Source organism: Lampris incognitus, chromosome 16 (assembly GCF_029633865.1).
Source record: "Lampris incognitus isolate fLamInc1 chromosome 16, fLamInc1.hap2, whole genome shotgun sequence".
Lineage (NCBI taxonomy): Eukaryota > Metazoa > Chordata > Actinopteri > Lampriformes > Lampridae > Lampris > Lampris incognitus.
Genome location: NC_079226.1, coordinates 27,746,065 through 27,770,429, shown reverse-complemented (window position 1 = coordinate 27,770,429; position 24,365 = coordinate 27,746,065). Strand labels below are relative to the sequence as shown.

Genomic DNA, 24,365 nt, shown 5'->3' with positions numbered 1-24,365 from the left:
GCTAGCTGCTTTGAATCATCAGTACAGTTCAACAGATTAAAAAAAATAGCTGATACAGTGCAGTATGATACCTGTAGGATATACACTCACTGGCCACTTTATTAGGTACACCTTGCTATTACCAGGTTGGACCCCCTTTTGCCTTCAGAACTGCCTTAATCCTTCGTGGCATAGATTCAACAAGGTACTGGAAACATTCCTCAGAGAGTTTGGTCCATATTGACATGATAGCGTCACGCAGTTGCTGCAGATTTGTCGGCTGCACATCCATGATGCGAATCTCCCGGTCCACCACATCCCAAAGGTGCTCTATTGGATTGAGATCTGGTGACTGTGGAGGCCATTTGAGTACAGTGAACTCATTGTCATGTTCAAGAAACCAGTCTGAGATGATTCGAGCTTTATGACATGGCGCGTTAGTAGCCATCAGAAGATGGGAACACTGTGGTCATAAAGGGATGGACATGGTCAGCAACAATACTCAGGTAGACTGTGGCGTTGACACGATGCTCAATTGGTACTAAGGGGCCCAAAGTGTGCCAAGAAAATATCCCCCACACCATTACACCACCACCACCAGCCTGAACCGTTGATACAAGGCAGGATGGATCCATGCTTTCATGTTGTTGACGCCAAATTCTGACCCTACCATCCGAATGTCGCAGCAGAAATCGAGACTCATCAGACCAGGCAACGTTTTTCCAATCTTCTATTGTCCAATTTTGGTGAGCCTGTGCGAATTGTAGCCTCAGTTTCCTGTTCTTAGCTGACAGGAGTGGCACCCAGTGTGGTCTTCTGCTGCTGTAGCCCATCTGCCTCAAGGTTCGACGTGTTGTGCGTTCAGAGATGCTCTTCTGCATACCTCGGTTGTCATGAGTGGTTATTTGAGTTACTGTTGCCTTTCTATCAGCTCGAACCAGTCTGGCCATTCTCCTCTGACCTCTGGCATCAACAAGGCATTTTCGCCCACAGAATTGCTGCTCACTGGATATTTTCTCTTTTTCGGACCATTCTCTGTAAACCCTAGAGATGGTTGTGCGTGAAAATCCCAGTAGATCAGCAGTTTCTGAAATACTCAGACCAGCCCGTCTGGCACCAACAACCATGCCATGTTCAAAGTCACTTAAATCACCTTTCTTCCCCATTCTGATGCTCGGTTTGAACTGCAGCAGATCGTCTTGACCATGTCTACATGCCTAAATGCATTGAGTTGCTGCCATGTGATTGGCTGATTAGAAATTTGCGTTAACGAGCAGTTGGACAGGTGTGCCTAATAAAGTGGCCGGTGAGTGTACGTATACTGATGGCTAATGATGGATCTTACCTGTCTGTACTGCTGAGTAGTCTGCATCATGTGCATGTAAATATTGTATACCAGGTTGGCCATCTCTGGCATGTTCTTGATCACCTTATCTGGCTGGTCACAAGCTTCTCTCTGTTTGAGAGTAAAAATAAATAAAGGAAATTAAAGATGGTTCGAGATGTGTCAGAGGGCGGTTAGAGGGTGGGATAATTAGGAAGAACATCTACCTGGCTTGCACAAATTTCAAAAGTATCATCCTTGTTAGCTATTGATCCAAAGAAGAAACGTACGTGGAAATTACAAATTGTTTGCTCACTGACTGCTTATTAAATCAAAAGTAAATCTCCCACTGCCTGTCTCCAATTATCAATGGTCATGCACCATCAAAAGGAATTGAGGATGCAAGGTTTGTAATATGAAAATCAAGTATGCAGACAGAGCCACACAAGCAAAACTGAGGAGGGAGGCAGAGAGAGTATTTATTCCACTGTCTGTTGCCTCCTAAATGGAGTTAAATTGCCGAAGCTGCAGCAGCCCATTGGGTAGTGTGTAGCAATAAGTACAATGCAGACCACAGTGCTGTAAAAGTAAACCCTGTGGTTTTATTGGAATGAAGCTATCATAGAGAGAGTGCCTTAAAGTGCTTCTGTATTAAGGCGACATTATGTTTTACTGCCTGTCCAATACTGTAACCAACTATGTGTGTAAAGTATTAATACAGAACTGTTATCTTTTACCATTATAAAGTTCTTTAGATTGGCACTGTAAAAAAGGGCTTGCAACGGTGAGGTTTCAGACTGATTGAAAGAGGTCTGACTTTGAATCTGCATTTGGGTGCATGCAACAGGGACTGTTTTTGCTCCGGATAAATTGGCTAAGCAGGGGCCACATGTGTATGCCCAAAAGAGCTGTCCCCCATGGGAACAAACACTCTGGTGTCAGCGGAAGTGTCAGAGGCTAGGGGTATTTCAGACAATCCTGTTTCCAAACACGCCAGTCAGTGAGACATGAACAGTGACCAGACAGTGGCCATCTCGCTCTAGCCTGGTGGAATTTTGGAGTGTCTTTGCCTTCTGACCTTCAGGGGTTAATTATAGCCTGGCCTGTGTTTTCCGCATCTAGCAGACAACCCCTGCAGAATGCTGTTAAGAGACTAGAGCCTTAGGGTAAAGCCACAGTAAGACCTGGGGTGGGGTGGAGGATGATTCCATTCAGAATATAGAGAAAGGGTTAGACAGAGACATTGGGCTGTGTCAGAGAGGAGTTGGGAGATAGGGGTTGGGTGTTGAGAGTTGGATAGGACCATTACAGTATTAGGAAATAGGCACACATATGTGGAAAATATGGTGTGTTCTTGCTCGCAAAATTGGTCTAGGTCCGAGTCCCTGAGAACAAGTCAAATCTATTGGACTGGAACAGTTGTGCTTTGAGAAACTTCACTGCACTTCTGTCTACGTGTCGGTGTATGTGTGCCTACTCACAGGCTGTTCCTGGCTGTAGTACTCGTGTGGTCTGATGTGCAGCTGCAGTGGTCTGGCAGTGAGTTGGTTGAAGGCAGGAGTCAACTCAAAACAGTTCTGGAAAAGAGACACCCGGGCAAAGATGTAGAGACCCAGTCTGGCTCTGGACATGGCTACCACCAGACGTCTTACATCCCTATGGAAAGAAAGAGAGTGAGACAAAGAGAGAGAGAGGGCAAGACAAGTTGAGAATTAGGTTGACAGGAAAAAAAAAAAGGGGGGGGGACAAGAAGTCTGTTTGTGGGTGGAAGGCACAAGATCAGAGGAAGAGAAAAAAAAATCAAACATGGAGGGGGAAGAAGGAAAATTGAAGTGAGGGGATCAGAGTGGAAGGCGCGGGTGAAAAAGATTGGAGAGGAAGGGAAAAGGCAGACTGTGGGTGGAGAGGGGTTTAGAGAGGGATAAGCAGCAAAAGGTGAGGGGGAGAAATACAAAACCGGAGAGGGAGACAGAGGAGAGAAAGGCAGAGGAAGATGGGATAAACAAGCCTGACAAAGAGAGGCAGAGGTGGCGGAGCGCAGGAGAGGGCAGATAGGTTACATTTTCTTGCCATCCACTAGAATTAAGGGATTAGCAGCAGAGGAATCATATCCCGCAGCGAGGAGGAATCCCGTGTGAGTGGCTGCTATAGGCAAACTGTTTAATAAAACATAGTTTACAGTGCTGCGAGCCTACTCCCATGACACAAGAATGCCACTATGGCCCTTTATGTCTCATTTAAACTGTTTGATAGGTAAAACTGTTAGTTCTGAATTATAATTTTAACCCCTTGTAAACCCCAAGTGGAGCTACAGGGTGTTGTGCGATAAAAACTAATTTCACCTAGCACAACTGTGCAATTATGTAGTATATTTCTCCTGCATATTGTACTCTATCATGATTAAGGCTATTTTGGGTAACCATGTGAGAGAAGGAAAAACTAGCTTAGATTCCAGGAGCCGCAAAAATAGCTTTGCACACAGCGGCTCCCATTCAATAAAATGGGAAGAGATATCCTTCATACATACTGAAATGGAATAAAACAAATATTGTAGGTTTTTAGAGCTATACATATGTAATATATCACTGCACAACATTTCACAGTCTACTGGGCCAGTAAATCTACAAGACAAAAGCTGTGTGACTGACAAAGATCCTTTGAACATGGAATGTGGTGAAGGATTTAAGGGAGAAGAAGTGTTTGGCTTGTTCAAGCAAGATTCATAACAATTTTTGGCTTGATGTGAAAATAAATTGGCTTACAGTCAAGCTTGCACGCAAGCTTTCAAGAACACACACCTATATGCAAATGCACACACACACACACACACACACACACATGCACACACACACACCAGCCAAAAATGTTGAATGCAGAGAGGACATAGACTGAGCATGAGATTAAGAAGATTAATCCTTGGAATATGTATGGCTTGTGCATGAATATGTGTGTGTGTGTGTGTGTGGGGGGTTATTGAGAATAATGTGTAGGTTTTAAAAGTGAGTTGACATGTGTCTAGCCTATAATGCATGGCTGTGTAAACATAAAAAAAATGTCAAGCTAAAGAAGATACACTGTATGGAAAAGGAACACCAAAGTACAACATCTCCACGGAGACAAACCACAACAGTGGACAACCAATGAGCACCGAGCTAGAAGAGAGATGAACCAATCGTGAAGCAGAATAGCCTGCAGACATGGCTCTGTTGAGATACGCCCACCTGGGTGATTCCGTGACATGACAGGGCAAAGCGGATGGACACTGTATGCGTGTGTGTATGTGTGTGTGTGTGTCTGTCCACATGCGAGAGTGTGTGTGTGCATGTCAGAGTGTGTCTGGATCTGTGTACATGCATCCCTGTCAACAGTGTGCTTTGGCTTGTGCTAGAGTGACTCTGTGTGTATCAGCAGGAATGCTTTCCCCTGTCAAACCGAAGGTGAGCTTGTCATATGGTCAGCCGCGTCTCCTGTGGCTGTCACGGCAGCAGGTTGCCATGGGGAGAGAGGCGGGAGGGGGCAGAGGGAAGAGGGGTGTGAGGTAGGACTCAGCAGTATGCCAGAGTGATCCTGGTGAGGGGCAAAGCACACGAGGCAACATGGGCATTTCCCATGAATCACTGATTTCACAACCATTCACCATTGAGGAGCATTAGGACAAGACATGAATGAATGAATGAATTTGAAGATCAGATAAAATTGAGTAACCTAATATAAACAGGTGTATCTGATTACAAACAGAAGAGAATCCCATGGTCGTTTCATTATTTTGTTTTTAGTCAAATGCCTTGGACTTAAATAAAATGTGTAAAATGTAAACCATTTAAAAAAAATCTCTATGCCCCAGTGCAGTGATGGGGACACTGTGCTGTAGGAGATGCTGTCCTTCGGATGAGACATTAAACTGAGGTCCTTGGCTCACTGTGGTCATTAAAGATCCCATGGCACTTATCACAAAGAGTAGGGGGTTCCCCGGTATCCTGGCAAAATTCCCAAACTGGCTCTCTCCATCTAGCCACCTAATCATCCTCCCATGTAATTCACTCAATGATTCCTCCCTCTCCACCTCAAGCTGATGTGTGGTGAGCATTCTGGTGAAAAATGGCTGCCATGCATCACCCAGCTGGGTGCTACACATTGTTGTTGGTTGAAGTGAGTTTCCCCCCTTCTCTGTGAAGTGATTAGGGTGTCTAGATAAAGCGCTATATAAATGTAGTCCATTATTATTTTTATTATTATTATTATTATTAATCTCTGATATAAAAAGTATTTTTCTTGCTACAAGGGGAGGGGTGGCTCTGGTACTATTATATGATTTCAGTGAATGATTGGTGTTAGTTTCAAATAAGACAACTGTACTTATTTAACTGAGTTTTCTTTGCGCTCTCACCAGCAAGTGGCCACAGCCTACCGAACATTTCAACAAGTGCCTTTCACTAGCAGCGTGCCTTCCTCCTAACAGGAGGGTTACCGTAAAGACTGCAGTAGAAGTGACTAACAAAACAGGCTACCGTCTTAACTGTATTATAGGCACCAACAAAAGTTAACAACAAACTTAACAATTGGAACCCTAGCGCACATTAAAGATGTTTTTGAAAGAAACATCACAGGTGGTGTTGACTGAGTAAGATGAGAGTTAGGTGGGGTGGAAGACAAGACCAAGGAAATGATACTGGAATATAGGACAGGTTGGGGATGCCAACAAGATAAACTACAATTTTCCATTGTTCACGGCACTTCTCACACCCAACACCTTCAATTCACAGCCTTATCTGCAAGAAGAGGAAAATGTGATTTCTCGACTAGATTTCAGCAACATAAACCCCCAAAGAAGGGGGTGCATGACAGCCAGGCTGCAAAACAGGTAGCTCATTAACTAGGCTAAGGCTCGATTTGCAGATTTCTCTAATGTCAGGCTGAGTGTGTGTGATGGTGGTACAGCTCTGCCAGGGGCAAATTCTAACCTGGCACACTTCACTTCCCACTTTTCAAATTCTGTCAAGTGATTCGGAGGTCTGGAGATGCCCTCCTCATCGACTTGTTACAGGTTGGAGGAACAACCCAGCCAATCAGTGTCTTTGTGGGACTTAACTTGGAGAGCTAGCAGCCTCTTTTCCCTTTCTCGTTTATATCTAGATCATTCTCTTGTGTTTATTTGTCTGCTTGCCATGGCTTTAAAATAACTACAGCTTCTTCCAACCCCGACAAATAACATTTGGTGCAAATCTTTCCAGAATAGACACCCAGTCAATTTGGGGAATTTGCTCCGATATCTCGGAACCATTTGAGCAACAGTTTTACTTTGGCATTTAGGCTTAATAGAATTCTTGAATTTGTGAGTATCCCCTGAACCAACAAACTGTCTTTGCATAAATGGCACAGTTTATCAAAATCAACTGACATTCTTCGAACTAACACAGTTTACGTCAACTGAAAATGACGTCATAGTGGTTGGACATGTCAGTCAATAGCGATTGTTCAGGGAAAATCAACCCCCCCCCCAAAAAACCCCAAAAAAACCATGGAAAATGGTTGATGAGAAGGCAGTTTAGGCAAGGTTCCCACCAGCAGCCACTGCACATAAGAGTCAGGTGATCTGCATGGACAGCTTAAGCAGTGTGGCTGTTTGACCTGAATGTTCCAGGACCAATACAAACATATTATGTAGAGAATAACTTTAAAAGGCCACTTCACTATGTGGCAATTTTCTGAAGGAAGAGGAGGGAGACTGGGAAGAGGGGAGACAAGATAAGGAGAGAGGAAGAGACTAAGGCAAGAGAAGAGGAAGGGAAGAGAAGCAAGCTGAGGAGGAGGAGCGAGTAATGGGACACAGGATGAAAGGACATCAAACCTGCTGCTGCAGTGTGGTGAACCAACAGGCCTATAAAAGCCTCTAAGAGTTTGTTCTATTGTGTGCCTTCGATCAGAGCATAGCGCTTTGTTGGGTATTCTCACCCCAATCATCATGACACAATAGTTTCTCTTAAACAAGACAAAAAAAAAAAGAAAAGAAAAATGTCAGTCCAAAGGCATGCATTGCTTTTACAGTCCTCCCAAAAGCTGCCTTTATCTCTCTTGTCTGAAACTAAGCTTGAACAGACTTAAAAGAGTGAAGAGCTGTAACTTTTTGGCAAACTTCACTGTTAAACTGATAGTAAAAGGAGAACAGCCTTTGGAAGCAATCTCTCTAGAGAGCTAAATGCCTGTACTTTTTTTTTGTGTTGTTTCCCTGGGGCAAGTGTATCTTAGCTGTGGCCCCTATGAGACACGTATGTTTGGGGACTGCAGCTCCTGCAAGTTGTGTGTATTTCTGGAGCGCTAAGTGTTTCTGTTTGGTGTATGCTGAGGCACTTACCTCAGGTGTCCCACCGCTTTCGTGCGGACCAGCGAGAGGATGATGTAGTCATTTTGCTGACCCTGGAACCTGTCCACTGTCGTCACCTTCGAAGACACAGACACATCCATTATTCAACACACATGCATGAACGCACACGCACTTGCTTAAATGCGCACTCAGGACACACTATCACTAAACTACACTAGGCGGTATGTTCTGCAGAGTAAACAAGTGTGTGCCTTTTTTGTGTGATGGGTAGTCAGAGGGATTTAGTGAAAATGTTCAGGAGTATGAGAGCATTATATATTTTTTTTGATGGGGGTGGGAGCCATAGGTAGCAGTTGCGGTGGGTGCATGTTGTTATTGCTCTTATCGCTGTGGGCCACATGGGCAGCCAGTGGGGAGTAATGCAGCTTAGAGGGCATTTACCTCTACTGGCCGCTTACCTGGGCCCTTGGAACTGAGGGCCCGTGTTGCCGGGGGCCATGCTGCCTCACTGGATCACAGACTATTTTGGGGAGCTGCAGAGCGGAGTGGAAGCGACTCACTTAAGGATTTTCCCCGAGCAGAAAGGAAACTCGTGTCAGCCAATTTGCTTTTATTCCTTGGTAATCCTGTCCTGCTGAGAAGCATACTTATTCCTGCAGCCCCCACTGATGGAGAAAAGCGCTGTAGTGAGAGTTCCTCAATGTTGTCCGTCCTTACATAATGGCAGCAATGTACTACAGTTGTATTTTTGAGCTGATGTAGAGCTGAGCAAGCTGATGAGATGTAACCCAGTAAAAACAGAACAGATGTACCAGCACTACTTTATGGTACAGCTCTGTCCTTAGTTTATAAGGGTATGAATATGTCATCATCTGTACATAGGCTGTTAGGAATGGTGAAGCAAGCACATTCATGCAATAAGGTCACAGGGGGAATCAAACTTACAACCTCTGTCTTGCAACTACCACTGTTAACCAAAAAAGCTATGCAGTAACCCAAGAGCATTACGTCTCTATTCTATAGTGAACTTGGCCTAAACAAGGTATACACCTTTTATGTGGAGTGCAAGTACAGAGTCCCAATTGTGGAATAAACCTCTTAAAGGGTAATTTTTACACCATTTGATTTCAGGTAAGCCTGGACAGAAATGGCAGTGAGCTCATAAAGATCAGTGTTGTAGAGCCACTTAATCAGTTAGTTGACAAGATGGTGCAGGTTATAACTCTGTGGAGAAAATCTCAAGAAACCAGAAACCCAGGAGAAAAGAAAATGGCCTCAAACAAGTCCATTCTCTAAGTGGCTCACTAAGTTCAAGCTAATCTGCAAACATATAGTGAGTTTTATGGGATAGGCATATGAGAGCATTAGCAGATGATCTGCCTACACTTGCTAGTAGATATATTTGTTAAAAAAACAAAAAACAAAAACAAAGTTTCACTCTGGGTTTCCATCCATTCATTCATTATCCAAACCGATTATCATACTCAGGGTATATTCCCCCTATACAAGCCAACTACCTCTAAGATCTACGCTGCTTTGGATGAAAGCATCTACCAAACGAAATTGAAATTGTAAAGCATTTAAACGTATCCACCTTTGCCACCTCTACTCCTTGGATCCTCACCATTCTGCGGTCTTCACTCATGCATATGTATTCTGTATTGCTCCTATTGACTTTCATTCCTCTTCTCTCCAGTGCAGTCCAGACCGTATTGGTCAGAATATAAGATGTGTTTTTTCTTTTTCCTGGATATACAACTGAAAAAGTGGGGTCATCTTATATTTGGGGTCTAGCCTTTTAAGTGTCAATATACATTCACAACAACAGATAGTGGCAAATATCTGTAAAACGAGTTCCCCTCCTGACTGAAGCGAGCCTGTTTTTGTCTGGACCAGACAGTGGGGCCAGCACTATAAGAGTGACTGACTGAGTGATCCGTTTGACAGGATTGGGCTGCTGGATCAGGTGACCAACGACAGTTCCAGCTAGTGGCGACCAACAACGTCACTGAAGTTACATGATTGGTCGGCTGACCAACAACGTTGTTGGTAAACATGGAAGTGGGGGTTTCCCTATCGGCCGTGACCCAGTGCAGCAGTACGCACGCTAACGAGCGTAATATATTGGATACTACTCGTGGATACTACTCAAATACCTCATTGCAAAAAAGGTCCAATTCACAAACACCAGCACTAATAGCCAAACACAGAGTGAAAATTATTAGTGTCTTCAGAGTTGGTGGTAACCAAAGCACATTTATAAGGGGTGTCACGCCCAGACTTTCCAGTGACCGTGGCAGCAATGATTGTAGCCAGGTAATTATTTCATATAAAAGAAAGATTCGCACTATTTAACTGTACTATGAATAATCAGGGTTTGAAAATCGCTGCCCAGTACAGCAGCTGTTCACAGAACTGATGTCAAAAAAGCCACTTTTTAAACGTAGTCATGGTCCAGTCGTATACTAGGTTTTAACCTAGTCTATTTAACCTATCATTATTTTCAAATAAAATGATTTTGTTCATAAAAACAAAAATTGGTCTTCAAAAAGCCTTTTTCCAAAAACAAGTCTTGAAAAAAAAAGGGGGGGTCATCTTATAATCAGGGTTGTCTTATATTCGGGTCAATACGTTAAATTATACAAACATGGGTTGATGACTAAAAGTAATGCTCTGAGTCCAGACATGAGAAATAAAGCAATGTTAATTCTGTTCTTAATTTGTTTCGTTTTTTCTCTTAAAAAAGATAACAAAAAGAACCAATAAGGGTATTGTTAAAGTACCGGATCAATAAGCAGAATTGGTAAGAGTAGCAGGACTGTTAAAATCTTAATGACACCCATCCCTGGGTGTGTGTGAAAGGTGAGCAAGTGCTTTTTCTTGAATACTGTCCGCTCCCCTTCACTCCCCCATCTTTCAACCTCTCCTCAACTCTGTTTTGGTGTATTCCAACCTGGTAGACTGATTAACTTTATCACACTGGCTGATAAAGTATATTATTTCCTCAGTAATTCACCACTCACCCTTCCATAGGAACTGGGCTGACAGTGGCCTAAGGGAACAGGAGGAAACCACTTTAAATCCAGTTTGGCAAAATGTAATTCTGTATTTATTTATTTTTGGATGTTTCCCCCTTTTTCTCCCCAACTGGTCTTGGCCAATTACCCCACTCTTCCAAGCCGTCTCGGTCACTGCTCCATCCCCTCTGCTGATCCGAGACGGGCTGCAGACTACCACATGCCTCCTCTGATATATGTGGAGTCACCAGCCGCTTCTTTTCAACTGACAGTGAAGAGTTTCACTGGGGGGACGTAGCACGTGGGAGGATCATGCTATTCCCCCTAGTCCCCCCCCCCCCCGAACAGGCGCGCACCGACCGACTAGAGGAGGCGCTAGTGCAGCGACCAGGACACATACCCACATCCAGCTTCCCACCCACAGACATGGCCAATTGTGTCTGTAGGGATGCCCGACCAAGCCGGGGGCAACACAGGGATTCGAACCAGCGATCCCTGTGTTGGTAGGCAATGGAATAGACCGCCATGCCACCCAGACACCCTGTAATTCTGTATTTAGAGAATGATTGCCTCAGCCTTGTTAATGACCTGCAAGGACCACTATGTTTAAATCAACAACGACACAGAAATGAAACTCAACAAGCGTTGCTTTAAAAAATTCCCACGCTAAACAGAAAAAAAACCAGCATTAAAGATGCATAGGAGCAGTATGCCAACAGCATGTAAAACCTTGCACGCCTATGCAAACTGTTGTACACTAGATTGAGTAGTCAGCCAAGGTTAGGTTGATAAGTTTGGGAATTGGACTGTGGCTGGTGCTAAGAAGAAATCCCCACCCCCCAACACCCACCACTCTCTGTTTAATTACAGTGGCCGCGAAGTGCAGTGGGCCGGCTGCTGACATTTGCCTGGTTTAGCCGATGTGACATGCTGTCAGACACACTGTGGACCCAGCAACCAATGCCATGACCTTTCAGCTGCTCAGCATTTTCCTTTATGAGCCCTCACTTCCCCCACTCTCCCTTTTTCCTCACTTGCCCTCCCTTTTCTCGCTCAATCATCCTCTTGCTCTCTCTCTCCGTCCCTGACAATCATTTATCACAGCAAATGTAACAGCCCGTGATTTTGGACAAGTCAACACTGGAACTTCCTAATGACAGAGATGATGTAAACAAAGAAAGAGAAAGAGAGACAGAGAGAAAGACAGAGACAGAGACAGACGGACAGAGGGACAGAGAGCGAGAGAGACAGAGACAGAGACAGGGAAAGAGACAGAGACAGAGACAGAGAGAATAGTGGTTGAGAAAAAAGAAAGGGAAACAGGTAAAATAATTTATCAGCGCAAACAGAAGGGAAGAAGGGACATGAATTGTGCGGTCAGGCTGCTGACTTAACCAACGGTGTAAAAGGTAGGGTAGGCAAAGAAGAGAACAAAGGCGGGGTAGATGGGGGGGAAAGGGGGCTGGATGAAGACAGCCCAACAGTATCCTTAAGGGATGAACAGAACATTGCGTTTACACCCACACACACACTTAATCTCTCCAAGTCCTTCTCTTTCTGTCTCTCTCTCAAAAACGCATATACACATGCTTACGCACACACATACAAACACACACACACCCCTCTGTATTATATTCACAGAGGAATACAGCAGACTGGTATGTTAATCAGCAGTGGCAGAATTCAGTTAGTTAAGAAACAGATGGCACAAAACTGCCAACATCCATGTCAGTCTTATGACCTGCTGCAGTGGTCCTAACAATCTCTTGATTTCATGAGGCAGGACACCCAGAAACCATGGTGGGAAACCGAGGTTGTCCTCTACTTTGTCACACAAATATCTACCAGCTGAAATGGGCATTTGGAGATTGTAAAAAAAAGTCAGGGACAGCTTTACTGGCTTGAGGATAAAAGTTTTGATTTTAGACTTTCCTGAAATTAATTAAGTTCCCTTTATTAATCCCTTTAGGGAAATTCAGTTACTGCAAATTAACCCATCCTAGCAGTGATCAGTGTAGCTAGGAGCAGTGGGGTGCCACCTTTATGCTGCGCCCAGGGACCAACTCCAATTCTTTTCCCATGGTCAGGGGCACAGACAGGAGTATAAACCCTAACATGCATGTTTCTTTTGATGGTGGGGGAAACCGAAACACCCCTAGAAAACCCACTGCAGACACAGGGAGAACATGCAAACTCCACACACAGGACGACCTGGGATGAACCTCTCCCCCCAGAGGACGACCTGGGATGACGCCCCCCCCCCAAGGTTGGACAACCCCAGGGTTCGAACCCAGGACCTTCATGCTGTGAGGCGTCAGTGCTAACCACTGGGCCACCGTGCCACTCGATCATCTTGGTGATAAAACACATGGACTAGGATTTATCACATAAATAAGGAGAGATTTGGGAGCTTTTTTAAGTCAAAAGGTATGGACTTGATGGAAATAGTGATACTATATGTGCTACACAGCATTCCCGGGAGAGAGGTTGTGTGTGTGTGTGTGTGTGTGTGTATGTGTATTTCTTCTCCTGGATCGCCACCTTGCCATGGTGGAGAAGCTTGTGTGTACCAATGATGTCAAGAGCTATGCCGTCCTGAGCTTGGCTCCAGGTAGGGTCACCCAAGGCGGACAGGTCAAGGGGGAGGTTCCAGACGAAGCGCGATTCAACAAAGACCTCAATGGTGGAACTGGTGGAAGACGTCTCCACGTCACAACAGCAGGATGAAGGTTGCAACAGAGGGTCGTCCCCAATCCTCGTGGTTCTCCATGCCATTAGACTCTGACCACCCCCTGCCAAGGACTGTGTGGTGGCTGCAGGCGCATCGGCCACTCCATGTAAAAAGCTGTCACGTACAGGCATCCTCCCATTATGCGGCTTCAGAATCGGCCTCTACGCCCACCTGAGAACCCAGAGGGAGTACGGTCATACTCGACCCCTAGTGACCGCCGATGATGATGGTGTGTGTATTTATGTATGTGATGGAGGTTAGCAGCAGCTCAAGGCTTGTGAGAATTGTGAGCTGTGAATTTGTTTTTGGTGCAACAGGAGAATATAGAAGGTTGGGTGGTAATGTGCAGCTGACGTGGAGATACAGAAGGTTGGGTGGTAAACTGCAGCTGACATGTGGAGGTGTAAAGAGTGTGTGTTTGTGAATGTGTTGTGTACGTGCTCACTACACTAGTCTGTCTGAATGCTATACACTGTATAATGTGAAAACAGCTCTGCTGGGAGTTGAAATACCTTCCTGACAGAAGAGCAAATGTGTGACTCAGGAGGTGTTATGAGGGAGAGAGAGAGAAGTGTGTTATGTTTGTACAGTATGCTAAGAGGAGTGATTGTGAACTGTAAGTGCTTATAAATAATAATAAAGTTGTTATTATTCAGGTGCGGTAAAGACTGTCTCACAGTTGTATTTTAACTTGTTAGTCAGTGTTCATAGGCATAGGGTACTAAATAGAAACCATATAAATCAATCTCAAAAACATAATGTTGCTTGCGGCAAATGGGGCAAGACCTATTTTTCAGGGCTCCCGCAGAATACTTGCTAATTCCATATTTTAACAACATTGTCATTATAAATAATAATCAAAACACTTAAATCTAAGATTAATAAACCAAAGTATAGCTGAAAATCAGTAAAACCAATGCGGATGGCGTCCAATCTCATTCATTCATTCATCTTCAGCCGCTTCTCCGGGGTCAGGTCGCGGTGGCAGCAAGCTAAGTAGGGCACTCCAGACGTCCCTCTCCCCAGCAACGCCCTCCAGCTCCTCCTGGGGGATCCCAAGGCGTTCCCAGGCCAGATTGGACATGTAGTCCCTCCGGCGACTTCTGGGTCTACCCTGGGGTCTCCTCCCAGTTGGCCGTGCCCAGTAAACCTCCAAACGAAGGCACCCAGGTGGCATCCTAATCAGATGCCAACGCGGATGGCGTCCACCAATCTTCGAAAATATAAATACGGCGGTCTATTCAATGCAAGGCCCAACAATCCACTGGTGAAGAGTTCATGTAACCCTGATGAAGCCTCACCCACACCCGCGGTAAGTCCGACCATGGACATAGAATCAATCAAAGCTGATATCCTCTCCTGATTAAGAAAAGACATATCCTCTGTAATAAGAGAAAAGCTGAAGAGGGCTGTAGTGGATGATTTCGAAGGTCTGAAAAATTAAATAAAGGCAGTGAAAACTGAAATTACTAACACTACAACCACAATCCGTGCAGAAATAGATCAGGTTAAAGCTAATGTAAAAGCCATTGAGGAAGGACTGTCAACATGGTCAGATGATGCAGTATTGGTACAAATCACTGTAACAAACCTCAAGAAGTAGGTCGAAGACTTAAAAGAAAAATGTGAGGACATGGAGGGGAGGATGAGGAGAAGTAACATTCGGATTATGGGGGTCACTGAGCAACCAGGATCAAGCTCTCCTGCGACAGTTTCCAAACTTCTTAAGGAGGTGTTCCAGATGGAAAAGATATACAGATTGAGCGCTCACACCGAAGTCTGACACAGATCATTGCAAAATTACACAATGACAGGGACGCCATGGACATCCTGAGGGAGGCCCATGACCAGGTGGCCAACTCAACTACTACGGCAATCAAATCGCCATATTTCCGGACTACACAGCCAATGTCGCTAAAGCCAGAGTGGCTTTCACGGACATCAGGAAGATGCTCCAAGGAAGACCAGGAGTGAATGGAGACCTACATAGTATACTAACAGCTATTCTATCGAGATGCGTCAATAAAATTATCACAGAAATTATTCATCGTGATCAGACCGGGTTTATCACAGGAAGGTATTATAGGGACAATAGCAGAAGACTATTAAATTTAATGACTCATCCAAAAGTCAAGAAGGAGGGAGCAATGATATTATCCTTCAATGCCCAGAAGGCATTTGATCAAGTATCCTGGCAATACTTGCTTCAAACACTGAAACGATTCCAATTTAACCCTAATTTTATGAAGTGGACACAAACACTATATTCTAATCCACAAGCTGCCGTTAAAGTGAATGGGGTCCTATCAGACCGATTTGCCCTAGAACGCGGCTGCAGATAAGGATGCTCTCTATCAACCCTACTGTTCGATATTAGTATTGAACCACTAGCACAGCTTATTAGAGATGACAATAACATAAAGGGACCGACAATAAATGAAGAACACAAATTATCCTTATCTGCAGATGACATACCTTTATATATAGCCAAACCTACAACAACAATCCCACACTTAAAGGACCTTATTTCCACATATGGGTACTTCTCGGGTTATAAAGTAAATGTGGACAAAATAATGGCAATTGATATAAGGGGTAGAATTCCTCAAACAGTCAAACTCCAGTTTGGGTTTAAATGGCCTAAAGATGGCATTGAATATCTTGGCATTCAAATCCCCCCATTGCTAGGAAAGTTATATGATGCAAATTACAAAAACATAATTCAAAATATCAGTAAGGATTTTGGACCGGTGGTCAACACTTCCCCTGTCTCTGTTGGGCTGTACTGAGAGTACATGCATGATTGTGCTACCTAAGCTTTTCTATCCATTTCAGATGATACCTACTGATTCCTAAATCCATATTTGATATATTAGACAGGATAATTTCAAAATGTATATGGCAAGGAAAGTGACCAAGAATTAGACTAAAAACATTACACCTATCTAAACCACATGGAGAGCTGAAACTTCCGAATCTAAGATATTATTTTTGGGCTGCACACTTAAAACCTTTAACAATATGGATTCAGGATCTTACATGTAGTCGCTGGCTTAACATAGAAAAAAGCTTGTGTGTGAAGCACCTACAGACCTTGCCTTTCCTAGATGTCTCCTTAAAAGAAACTCAAATGGGTGAATGGACTAGAGTTAAACTAAAAATCTGGAGGAAAATAAAACTGTCATTTGGATTGCCTAAAGTCATTTCTGTACTACCTAGTATTGGGTTTATAAAGGATTTGTACCCTCCCATATAGATGCAGGTTTTCGAAAATAGTCAGAACATGGACTCACTAATCTACAACAACTTAATAAGGATGGCATCCTTAAAGAATTTGAACAGCTGAGAGAGGAATTTACACTTTCTAACACAGACTTTTTGAGATATTTACAACTGAGGGACTTTTTAACAAAACATAAAGAGTGGGATAGAGTATTGGTGCCCACTCCAACTGAAGAGTTCATCATAAAATTACAAACAGGGATCAGGGATAATAAAGTCAAATGTCATGTTTACAAAATGTTTTTAGGCTTGAACATGAATAATACACAGCAGATGAAAGGAAGATGGGAAACTGAAATGAATACAGATATACAACAGGACATGTGGGAAGAAATATGCACTGAAGCAAATCTAGTAACCAATTCAAATACAAGGAGGGAATTCAAGTGGAAGGTAATTATGAGATTCTTTCAGACATCAAATAGAAATAGTGGCTAAAATGGGCCCAACACACTCAAATAAATGCTGGAGAAACTATGGAACACAAATTGGCAACCACACCCACATATTTTGGACCATGCCTTAAATTAACAACATTTTGGGGAGAGGTGTTTGCGGCACTTAAAGAAATATTCCACCAAAACGTCACAAAAGATCCAAAGATGGCATTACTGGGATTAATGCCGGAAGGGATTGATGGAAGAGCTAAAAATATCTTTTACAAATATTACTAACAGTTGCAATTAAATGCATCACAATTAAGTGGTTAAAACCTGACCCCCCCCCCCAAACATATAGACTGAGAAAGTATGGGAAATATATCAGATGGAACAAATAACATACTCTTTGAGACTTCAGAAAAATGTATTTATTAAAAGGTGGAGCCCGGCCATGGCTATATTGAGACAGTGAAGCATTCTAAACCCTTGTATATATTCTGGATCTTTTCAATTCACCTCATCTGTTTATGCATATACATGCATGCATACCACTACACACATTCGTACACAACTCCCCTCCTCTCCCTGACCCCGACCCCTCCTTTCCATTTTTTAATCATTCATGTCTTTAACTTATACTGCCGTTACAACTAACACTTCAATCTGAAGTGGGGTTTTTTATGTTTTCCTTTTTTATTTTTATTTTTTACTTCCTTTTGCTAAATTATCTGTAAACCAAGTAAGTACAGCTGAAAAAAATGGAAAAACACAGCAAGCAAAATTGTGAATTTGGTTACGTAAGTTGTTGAAATTAAAATAAAAACTAAGTTAAAAAACAAAAACAAAATGCTTACTAGATGTTAACACTTAGGTTTCTCCCATTCTCTTGTGTTACTGTCATTGTCTCATCCTGTGCTTGAATATGTATCATCTTACGTGACAATCCTCAGCTAGCAAACACTAAAAGTTTGGACAATTTGTGCAGATTACAGATGCTAGGCATAAAAATATAACAAGGGAAGATAATAATTTGTTTGCAATAATACTGACTCAATGAGTTTTTGATTTCATGGTAACATTATTTTACCCTGTGTGGTAGATTATCATGGGTGGACTTTCTGGCTAAAACCCTCATGACCACAATGTGCATCCCCCCATGCTTTAATGCACATCCAAAATTTCCCTTTTTTTAATCAAAGCTAACTTTCTCTAAGTTGAGCTATGATGTCAGCCTGTGTTTTGTTGGGGCTGACTTAAGTATACACTAGTTTGTATTTACCTTATTAGGCTGGCCAAAGAAAGGGTTGCCAGCACAGCGCTGGTTGATGACGTCTCTGATCAAATGCTTCTGTCCGTTGTAGGTGGTGAGGATGCTGATGCGATCAGCAGGATAGCCCAGTACACGCATGTACATGTACAGTGCCACAGAATACTCCGCTTCTGCCAGGTTCTACACGGGAAGAAGGAAATGGGAGAAAGATTTGATCATTATCATTTTGGGATCCATTGTGCACCAGACGGTATTAAAGCTATAGCCCTTTCATCAAGTTTTGACAGAGGACCAAAATTTAATGACTGCTGGTAGATGTGCGTTGAGATGGAGTTTGGTAGCCCTTGTGGCAATTGCCTTGCATTTACATGAAACATCTTTGGGTGTGTTTCAAGCTCACAGATCTGCATCTGAACTTGCATGAGTGACTCGTCACCTGCTCCTATTGTGTTTGAACAACGCAGCTTGGTTTGGAGAATCAGACGTTACTGAGCTGGGATGCGTCGCCCAAACATGCAGGTCACTTCGGTCACCTATGACTTCGCACCTATGGTTATCCATCCTGCCTGACAACCTCCCCTGTTCACTTTCACCTCTCCCGCTCCAACCCTCTCTCTTGCCTGACAAGTGCTTGACTTTTTCACCAGATAAAAGCCAACTCATTCATGCACAATTAGCAATCTGATTTGGGTTGGAATTAATTGCCTTACATAAAGCTTAACAATAGCACTAGCCAGCAAGCTGCAAGGACAAAGCATCCTGTCCTAGGTTTTCTACATAAAAAGCGAAGAGGATGAAAGGCATATTTTTGCCCTGACTTTAATATTTGTCATGTGGCTTAAAAATGAGAATACATGAGAATGTTCAAGAGGTGAAAAATCTTGTCTAAAACATAACTGAATCAAAATACAAAGACAAAATAAATAAATAAATAAATAAATAAAATCAACCTTCATCATTCTGTCCCCCAGCACTGTTGCTGTTGTTACAGCCATTGTCCCATTTACATTTAAAATGGTTAAGTATTTCAACTAAGTGTTGTTTATCACTTATATTGTATACAAAAATTATTGTTAGAGAAGCAGTCAGTAATTGTGAAAAAGAAAACACTTTAAAATCTAATGTTCTTATTTTTAATTGTGCTGCAACTTTATGGCAGGATTCATTTATTAAATATGATTAAAAGGCATAATCCTAAATGGGCAAAAGCATCCATTTGTCAACTTCTCCTCTACCCCGACTCTCTTATCCCCTGGGAATACAACATTTTTTCTGCCCTTCAAATGTGACTAAAATTGAAGGAAAAAAAAAACAAACTGAGCAGCACTATGCATTTTTCATGTACTTTCCCCCCAAAAATTGATAAAATGAAAAGTCCTTGAGCCCCATGCAAGCTCACTCATCACATCAACCTCTTCTCCCCTGTAACAACCCCTCTCTAGCACCAGGGTTTCATCAGAGTGATCTGCCCTGTAAAAGTGACCCAACAGAAATAATTATAAAAAAAAGAAGAAAGAAAGCAAACAACATGCATTATTCACCCAATTTCAATTAGGTCTAAACTGCAGCCTCTCATCTGGTCTGTTGGAATAATTCATGGAGCTTCAGCCACAGTTCCTGAGCCAGCCGCATCAGAGTCAACACATCAAAACCCACGACAGGCTTTGTTCCCCCTGCCCTTCATTACCTGGTCTCAGAGAAATGGATCAAATTCATGCCATTACCACTGCCATGCCATGGTTCTGCTTTTCTCACTCATTTTTAAGCATTACCTGTACTCCTGCTTTATTTTTTGCTTAATTCACAAATCAACATCACCTATTCGATGTGTTTTGTAAAGCACTAAGCCGATGTGACAGTGGTGTTGAAATGAGCTACCCATAAGTCCGTGAATGTTCTCATTCATCCAGGTCATGGTTATCCAAAGGAATTGAATCGAGTGAAACTGGACTCAGTATGTATCCGTGATGATGTTTCGCCTCTCATCCAAGAGGCTTTATCAGTTCGTGCCTTTCTGACTAGACCAAGCTAGTCTGACTGGCTGGTGATGAAACTCAGATATTTATCCTCTTTGGAGTCGTTATCAGAGCTAGTGATGTCCATGGCTCTTTGTGTTCCGATGTTTAGCAATGCCCGTCATTATAAGAGGTATTGATATGCGTGGCTCTTTTGTGTTCCGATGTTAAGCCATGCCCGTCGTTATCAGAGCTATTGATGTGCATGGCTCTTTTTGATCCAATGTTAAGCACCGACGGTCATTGGGGGTGTTAGTTTCGACTTCATTAGTGTTCCATTCAGTGGTCATGAGTCGTTGGAGCTGTTAGTGACCGATGCCGTTAGTGATCTAGTCAGAAAGGCACGAACTGATGAAGCCTCTTGGATGAGAGGCGAAATGTTTTCATGGATATATACCAAGTCCAGTTGCACTCGATTCAATTCCTTTGGATGAGCTTCACATAAGCGTTTTTCAGATTTTAACTGTATGACTGGGAACATATACAAGCACAAACCAATTATAAGAATTAATGTTGCTGAGTAAATGTTCGCCTCAGAACTGCTTTTGATAGCTGCGGTTGACTGAAAGGGAAGGCTGGATCCTCTGTTCTGTGTCTTAGAACATGAGAGCATTGCTGGTGCAGCCGCTGTTTAGCCAAGGAAGCTCATGAGAAGCGCACACCAGCGCTCGTGCCCCATGTAGATGTAAGGAGCATCATGTGAGCTGACATCTGGTTGGCACCTCCAATTCCGCCTGTCTTGTGTCTGTGTTTAACATAAACGTGATCTAATGCCCTGACGTTCCAGAAAACTTGGTCACCATAACAACTGAGGTCAGGCCCAGCCCAATGTGGAGTTTGAGCTAAACAGCCCCAGGCCACATGAGATCTGGAAAGGGGGGGGGGGGGGGGAGTAAGAGCGAGATAGATACTAAGAAAGTGAGAGAGAGAAAGAGACAGAGAGAGAAAAGAGACTCATATAATGCACACACACACACACACACTATATATATTTATATATATGTATATATATGTATATATATACACTACCGTTCAAAAGTTTGGGATCACCCAAACAATTTTGTGTTTTCCATGAAAAGTCACACTTATTCACCACCATATGTTGTGAAATGAATAGAAAATAGAGTCAAGACATTGACAAGGTTAGAAATAATGATTTGTATTTGAAATAAGATTTTTTTTACATCAAACTTTGCTTTCGTCAAAGAATCCTCCATTTGCAGCAATTACAGCATTGCAGACCTTTGGCATTCTAGCTGTTAATTTGTTGAGGTAATCTGGAGAAATTGCACCCCACGCTTCCAGAAGCAGCTCCCACAAGTTGGATTGGTTGGATGGGCACTTCTTTGAGCAGATTGAGTTTCTGGAGCATCACATTTGTGGGGTCAATTAAACGCTCAAAATGGCCAGAAAAAGAGAACTTTCATCTGAAACTCGACAGTCTATTCTTGTTCTTAGAAATGAAGGCTATTCCATGCGAGAAATTGCTAAGAAATTGAAGATTTCCTACACCGGTGTGTACTACTCCCTTCAGAGGACAGCACAAACAGGCTCTAACAGGTACTATTTAATGAAGATGCCAGTTGGGGACCTGTGAGGCGTCTGTTTCTCAAACTAGAGACTCTAATGTACTTATCTTCTTGCTCAGTTGTGCAACGCGGCCTCCCACTTCTTTTTCTACTCTGGTTAGAGCCTGTTTGTGCTGTCCTCTGAAGGGAGTAGTACACACCGGTGTAGGAAATCTTCAATTTCTTAGCAATTTCTCGCATGGAATAGCCTTCATTTCTAAGAACAAGAATAGACTGTCGAGTTTCAGATGAAAGTTCTCTTTTTCTGGCCATTTTGAGCGTTTAATTGACCCCACAAATGTGATGCTCCAGAAACTCAATCTGCTCAAAGAAGTGCCCATCCAACCAATCCAACTTGTGGGAGCTGCTTCTGGAAGCGTGGGGTGCAATTTCTCCAGATTACCTCAACAAATTAACAGCTAGAATGCCAAAGGTCTGCAATGCTGTAATTGCTGCAAATGGAGGATTCTTTGACGAAAGCAAAGTTTGATGTAAAAAAAATCTTATTTCAAATACAAATCATTATTTCTAACCTTGTCAATGTCTTGACTCTATTTTCTATTCATTTCACAACATATGGTGGTGAATAAGTGTGACTTTTCATGGAAAACACAAAATTGTTTGGGTGATCCCAAACTTTTGAACGGTAGTGTATATATATATATATATATATATATAGTTTCGTGCGTCGCACACTCATCGGCTGCTAATGTTTAGCAGCTGACGAATGCGCGACGCACGAAACAGGCTTGTACTGCTATGTATTAATACGTTTTTTCCTGCATCTGCATTGATATATACTATATATGTAGGGATTTTTTTTTAATACATTTCAGTACAAGCTTGTTTTGTGCGTCACACACTCATCAGCTGCCAATGTAAGCCATATATATTAGCAGCAGATTCTTTAAGTTCTGTAAGTTACAAGGTGGGGCCTCCATGAATCGGACTTTTTTTCCAGCACATCCCAAAGGTACTTGATCAGATTGAGATCTAGGGAATTTGGAGGCCAAGGGAACACCTCAAACACTTTGTTATGTTCCTCAAACCATTCCTGAACAATTTTTGCAGTGTGACAGGGCGCATTATCCTGCTGAAAGAGGCCACTGCCATCAGGGAATACCGTTGCCATGAAGGGCTGTAATTGGTCTGTAATTGGTGGTATGTGAAAGTAAGAGCCACATGAATGCCAGTACCCAAGGTTTCCCAGCAGAACATTGTCAAGACATCACACTGCCTCTGCCGGCTTGCCTTCTTCCCATAGTGCAACCTGGTGCCATCTCTTCCCCAGGTAAACGACGCATACGCACCTGCACCCGGCCGTCCACATGATGTAAAATGTGAATCATCAGACCAGGCCACCTTATGCCATTGCATCCATGGTCCAGTTCTGATATGCCCATTGTAGGCGGTTTTGGTGGTGGACAGGGGTCATCATGGGCACTCTGACCGGTCTGCACTCTGTGTTCTGACACTTGTCTATCATAGCCAGCGTTAACTTTTTCAGCAATTTGAGCTGAAGTAGCTCTTCCATGGGATCGGACCAGACAGGCTAGTCTTTACTACCCACATGCACCAATGAGCCTTGGGTGCCCATGACCCTGTCGCTGGTTCACCAGTTATCCTTCTTTGGACCACTTTTGGTAGGTAATGACCACTGCATACTGGGAACACCCCACAAGACCTGCCGTTTTGGAGATGCTCTGAACCAGTCGTCTAAGCCATCACAATTTGGCCCCTGTCAAAGTCACTCAGATCCTTATGCTTGTCCATTTTTCCTCCTTCCAACACATCAACTTGAAGAATTCACTGTTCCCTTGCTGCCTAATATATCCCACCCCTCTACAGGTGCCATTGTAACGAGATAATCAATGTTATTCACTTATCTGTCAGTGGTTTTGATGTTTTGTCCGATCAGTGTGTGTGTGTGTGTGTGTGTGTGTGTGTGTGTGTGTGTGTGTATATATATATATATATGTGTGTATTCCGCTCCTCATTTGTTGAGCACTTTTATCAAGATCATTGACGGTTTCTGAAAAAAACCCCCGCTATATATACACTACCGTTCAAAAGTTTGGGATCACCCAAACAATTTTGTGTTTTCCATGAAAAGTCACACTTATTCACCACCATATGTTGTGAAATGAATAGAAAATAGAGTCAAGACATTGACAAGGTTAGAAATAATGATTTGTATTTGAAATAAGATTTTTTTTACATCAAACTTTGCTTTCGTCAAAGAATCCTCCATTTGCAGCAATTACAGCATTGCAGACCTTTGGCATTCTAGCTGTTAATTTGTTGAGGTAATCTGGAGAAATTGCACCCCACGCTTCCAGAAGCAGCTCCCACAAGTTGGATTGGTTGGATGGGCACTTCTTTGAGCAGATTGAGTTTCTGGAGCATCACATTTGTGGGGTCAATTAAACGCTCAAAATGGCCAGAAAAAGAGAACTTTCATCTGAAACTCGACAGTC

At 42.9% G+C, this 24,365-nt stretch overlaps 1 protein-coding gene across 1 annotated transcript in view; it reads right to left on the bottom strand.

The window, feature by feature from the left end:
• Nucleotides 1–24,365, bottom strand: part of aqr (aquarius intron-binding spliceosomal factor) — a 108,038-nt gene that overhangs the window by 4,221 nt on the left and 79,452 nt on the right. Inside the window, exons 32-35 of the mRNA XM_056295785.1 lie at nt 18,315–18,485; nt 7,656–7,741; nt 2,785–2,959; nt 1,325–1,435 (exon numbers count right to left, since the gene is read on the bottom strand). Coding sequence (XP_056151760.1) covers nt 1,325–1,435; nt 2,785–2,959; nt 7,656–7,741; nt 18,315–18,485 — 543 coding nt within the window. The remainder of the gene's footprint in view (nt 1–1,324; nt 1,436–2,784; nt 2,960–7,655; nt 7,742–18,314; nt 18,486–24,365) is intronic.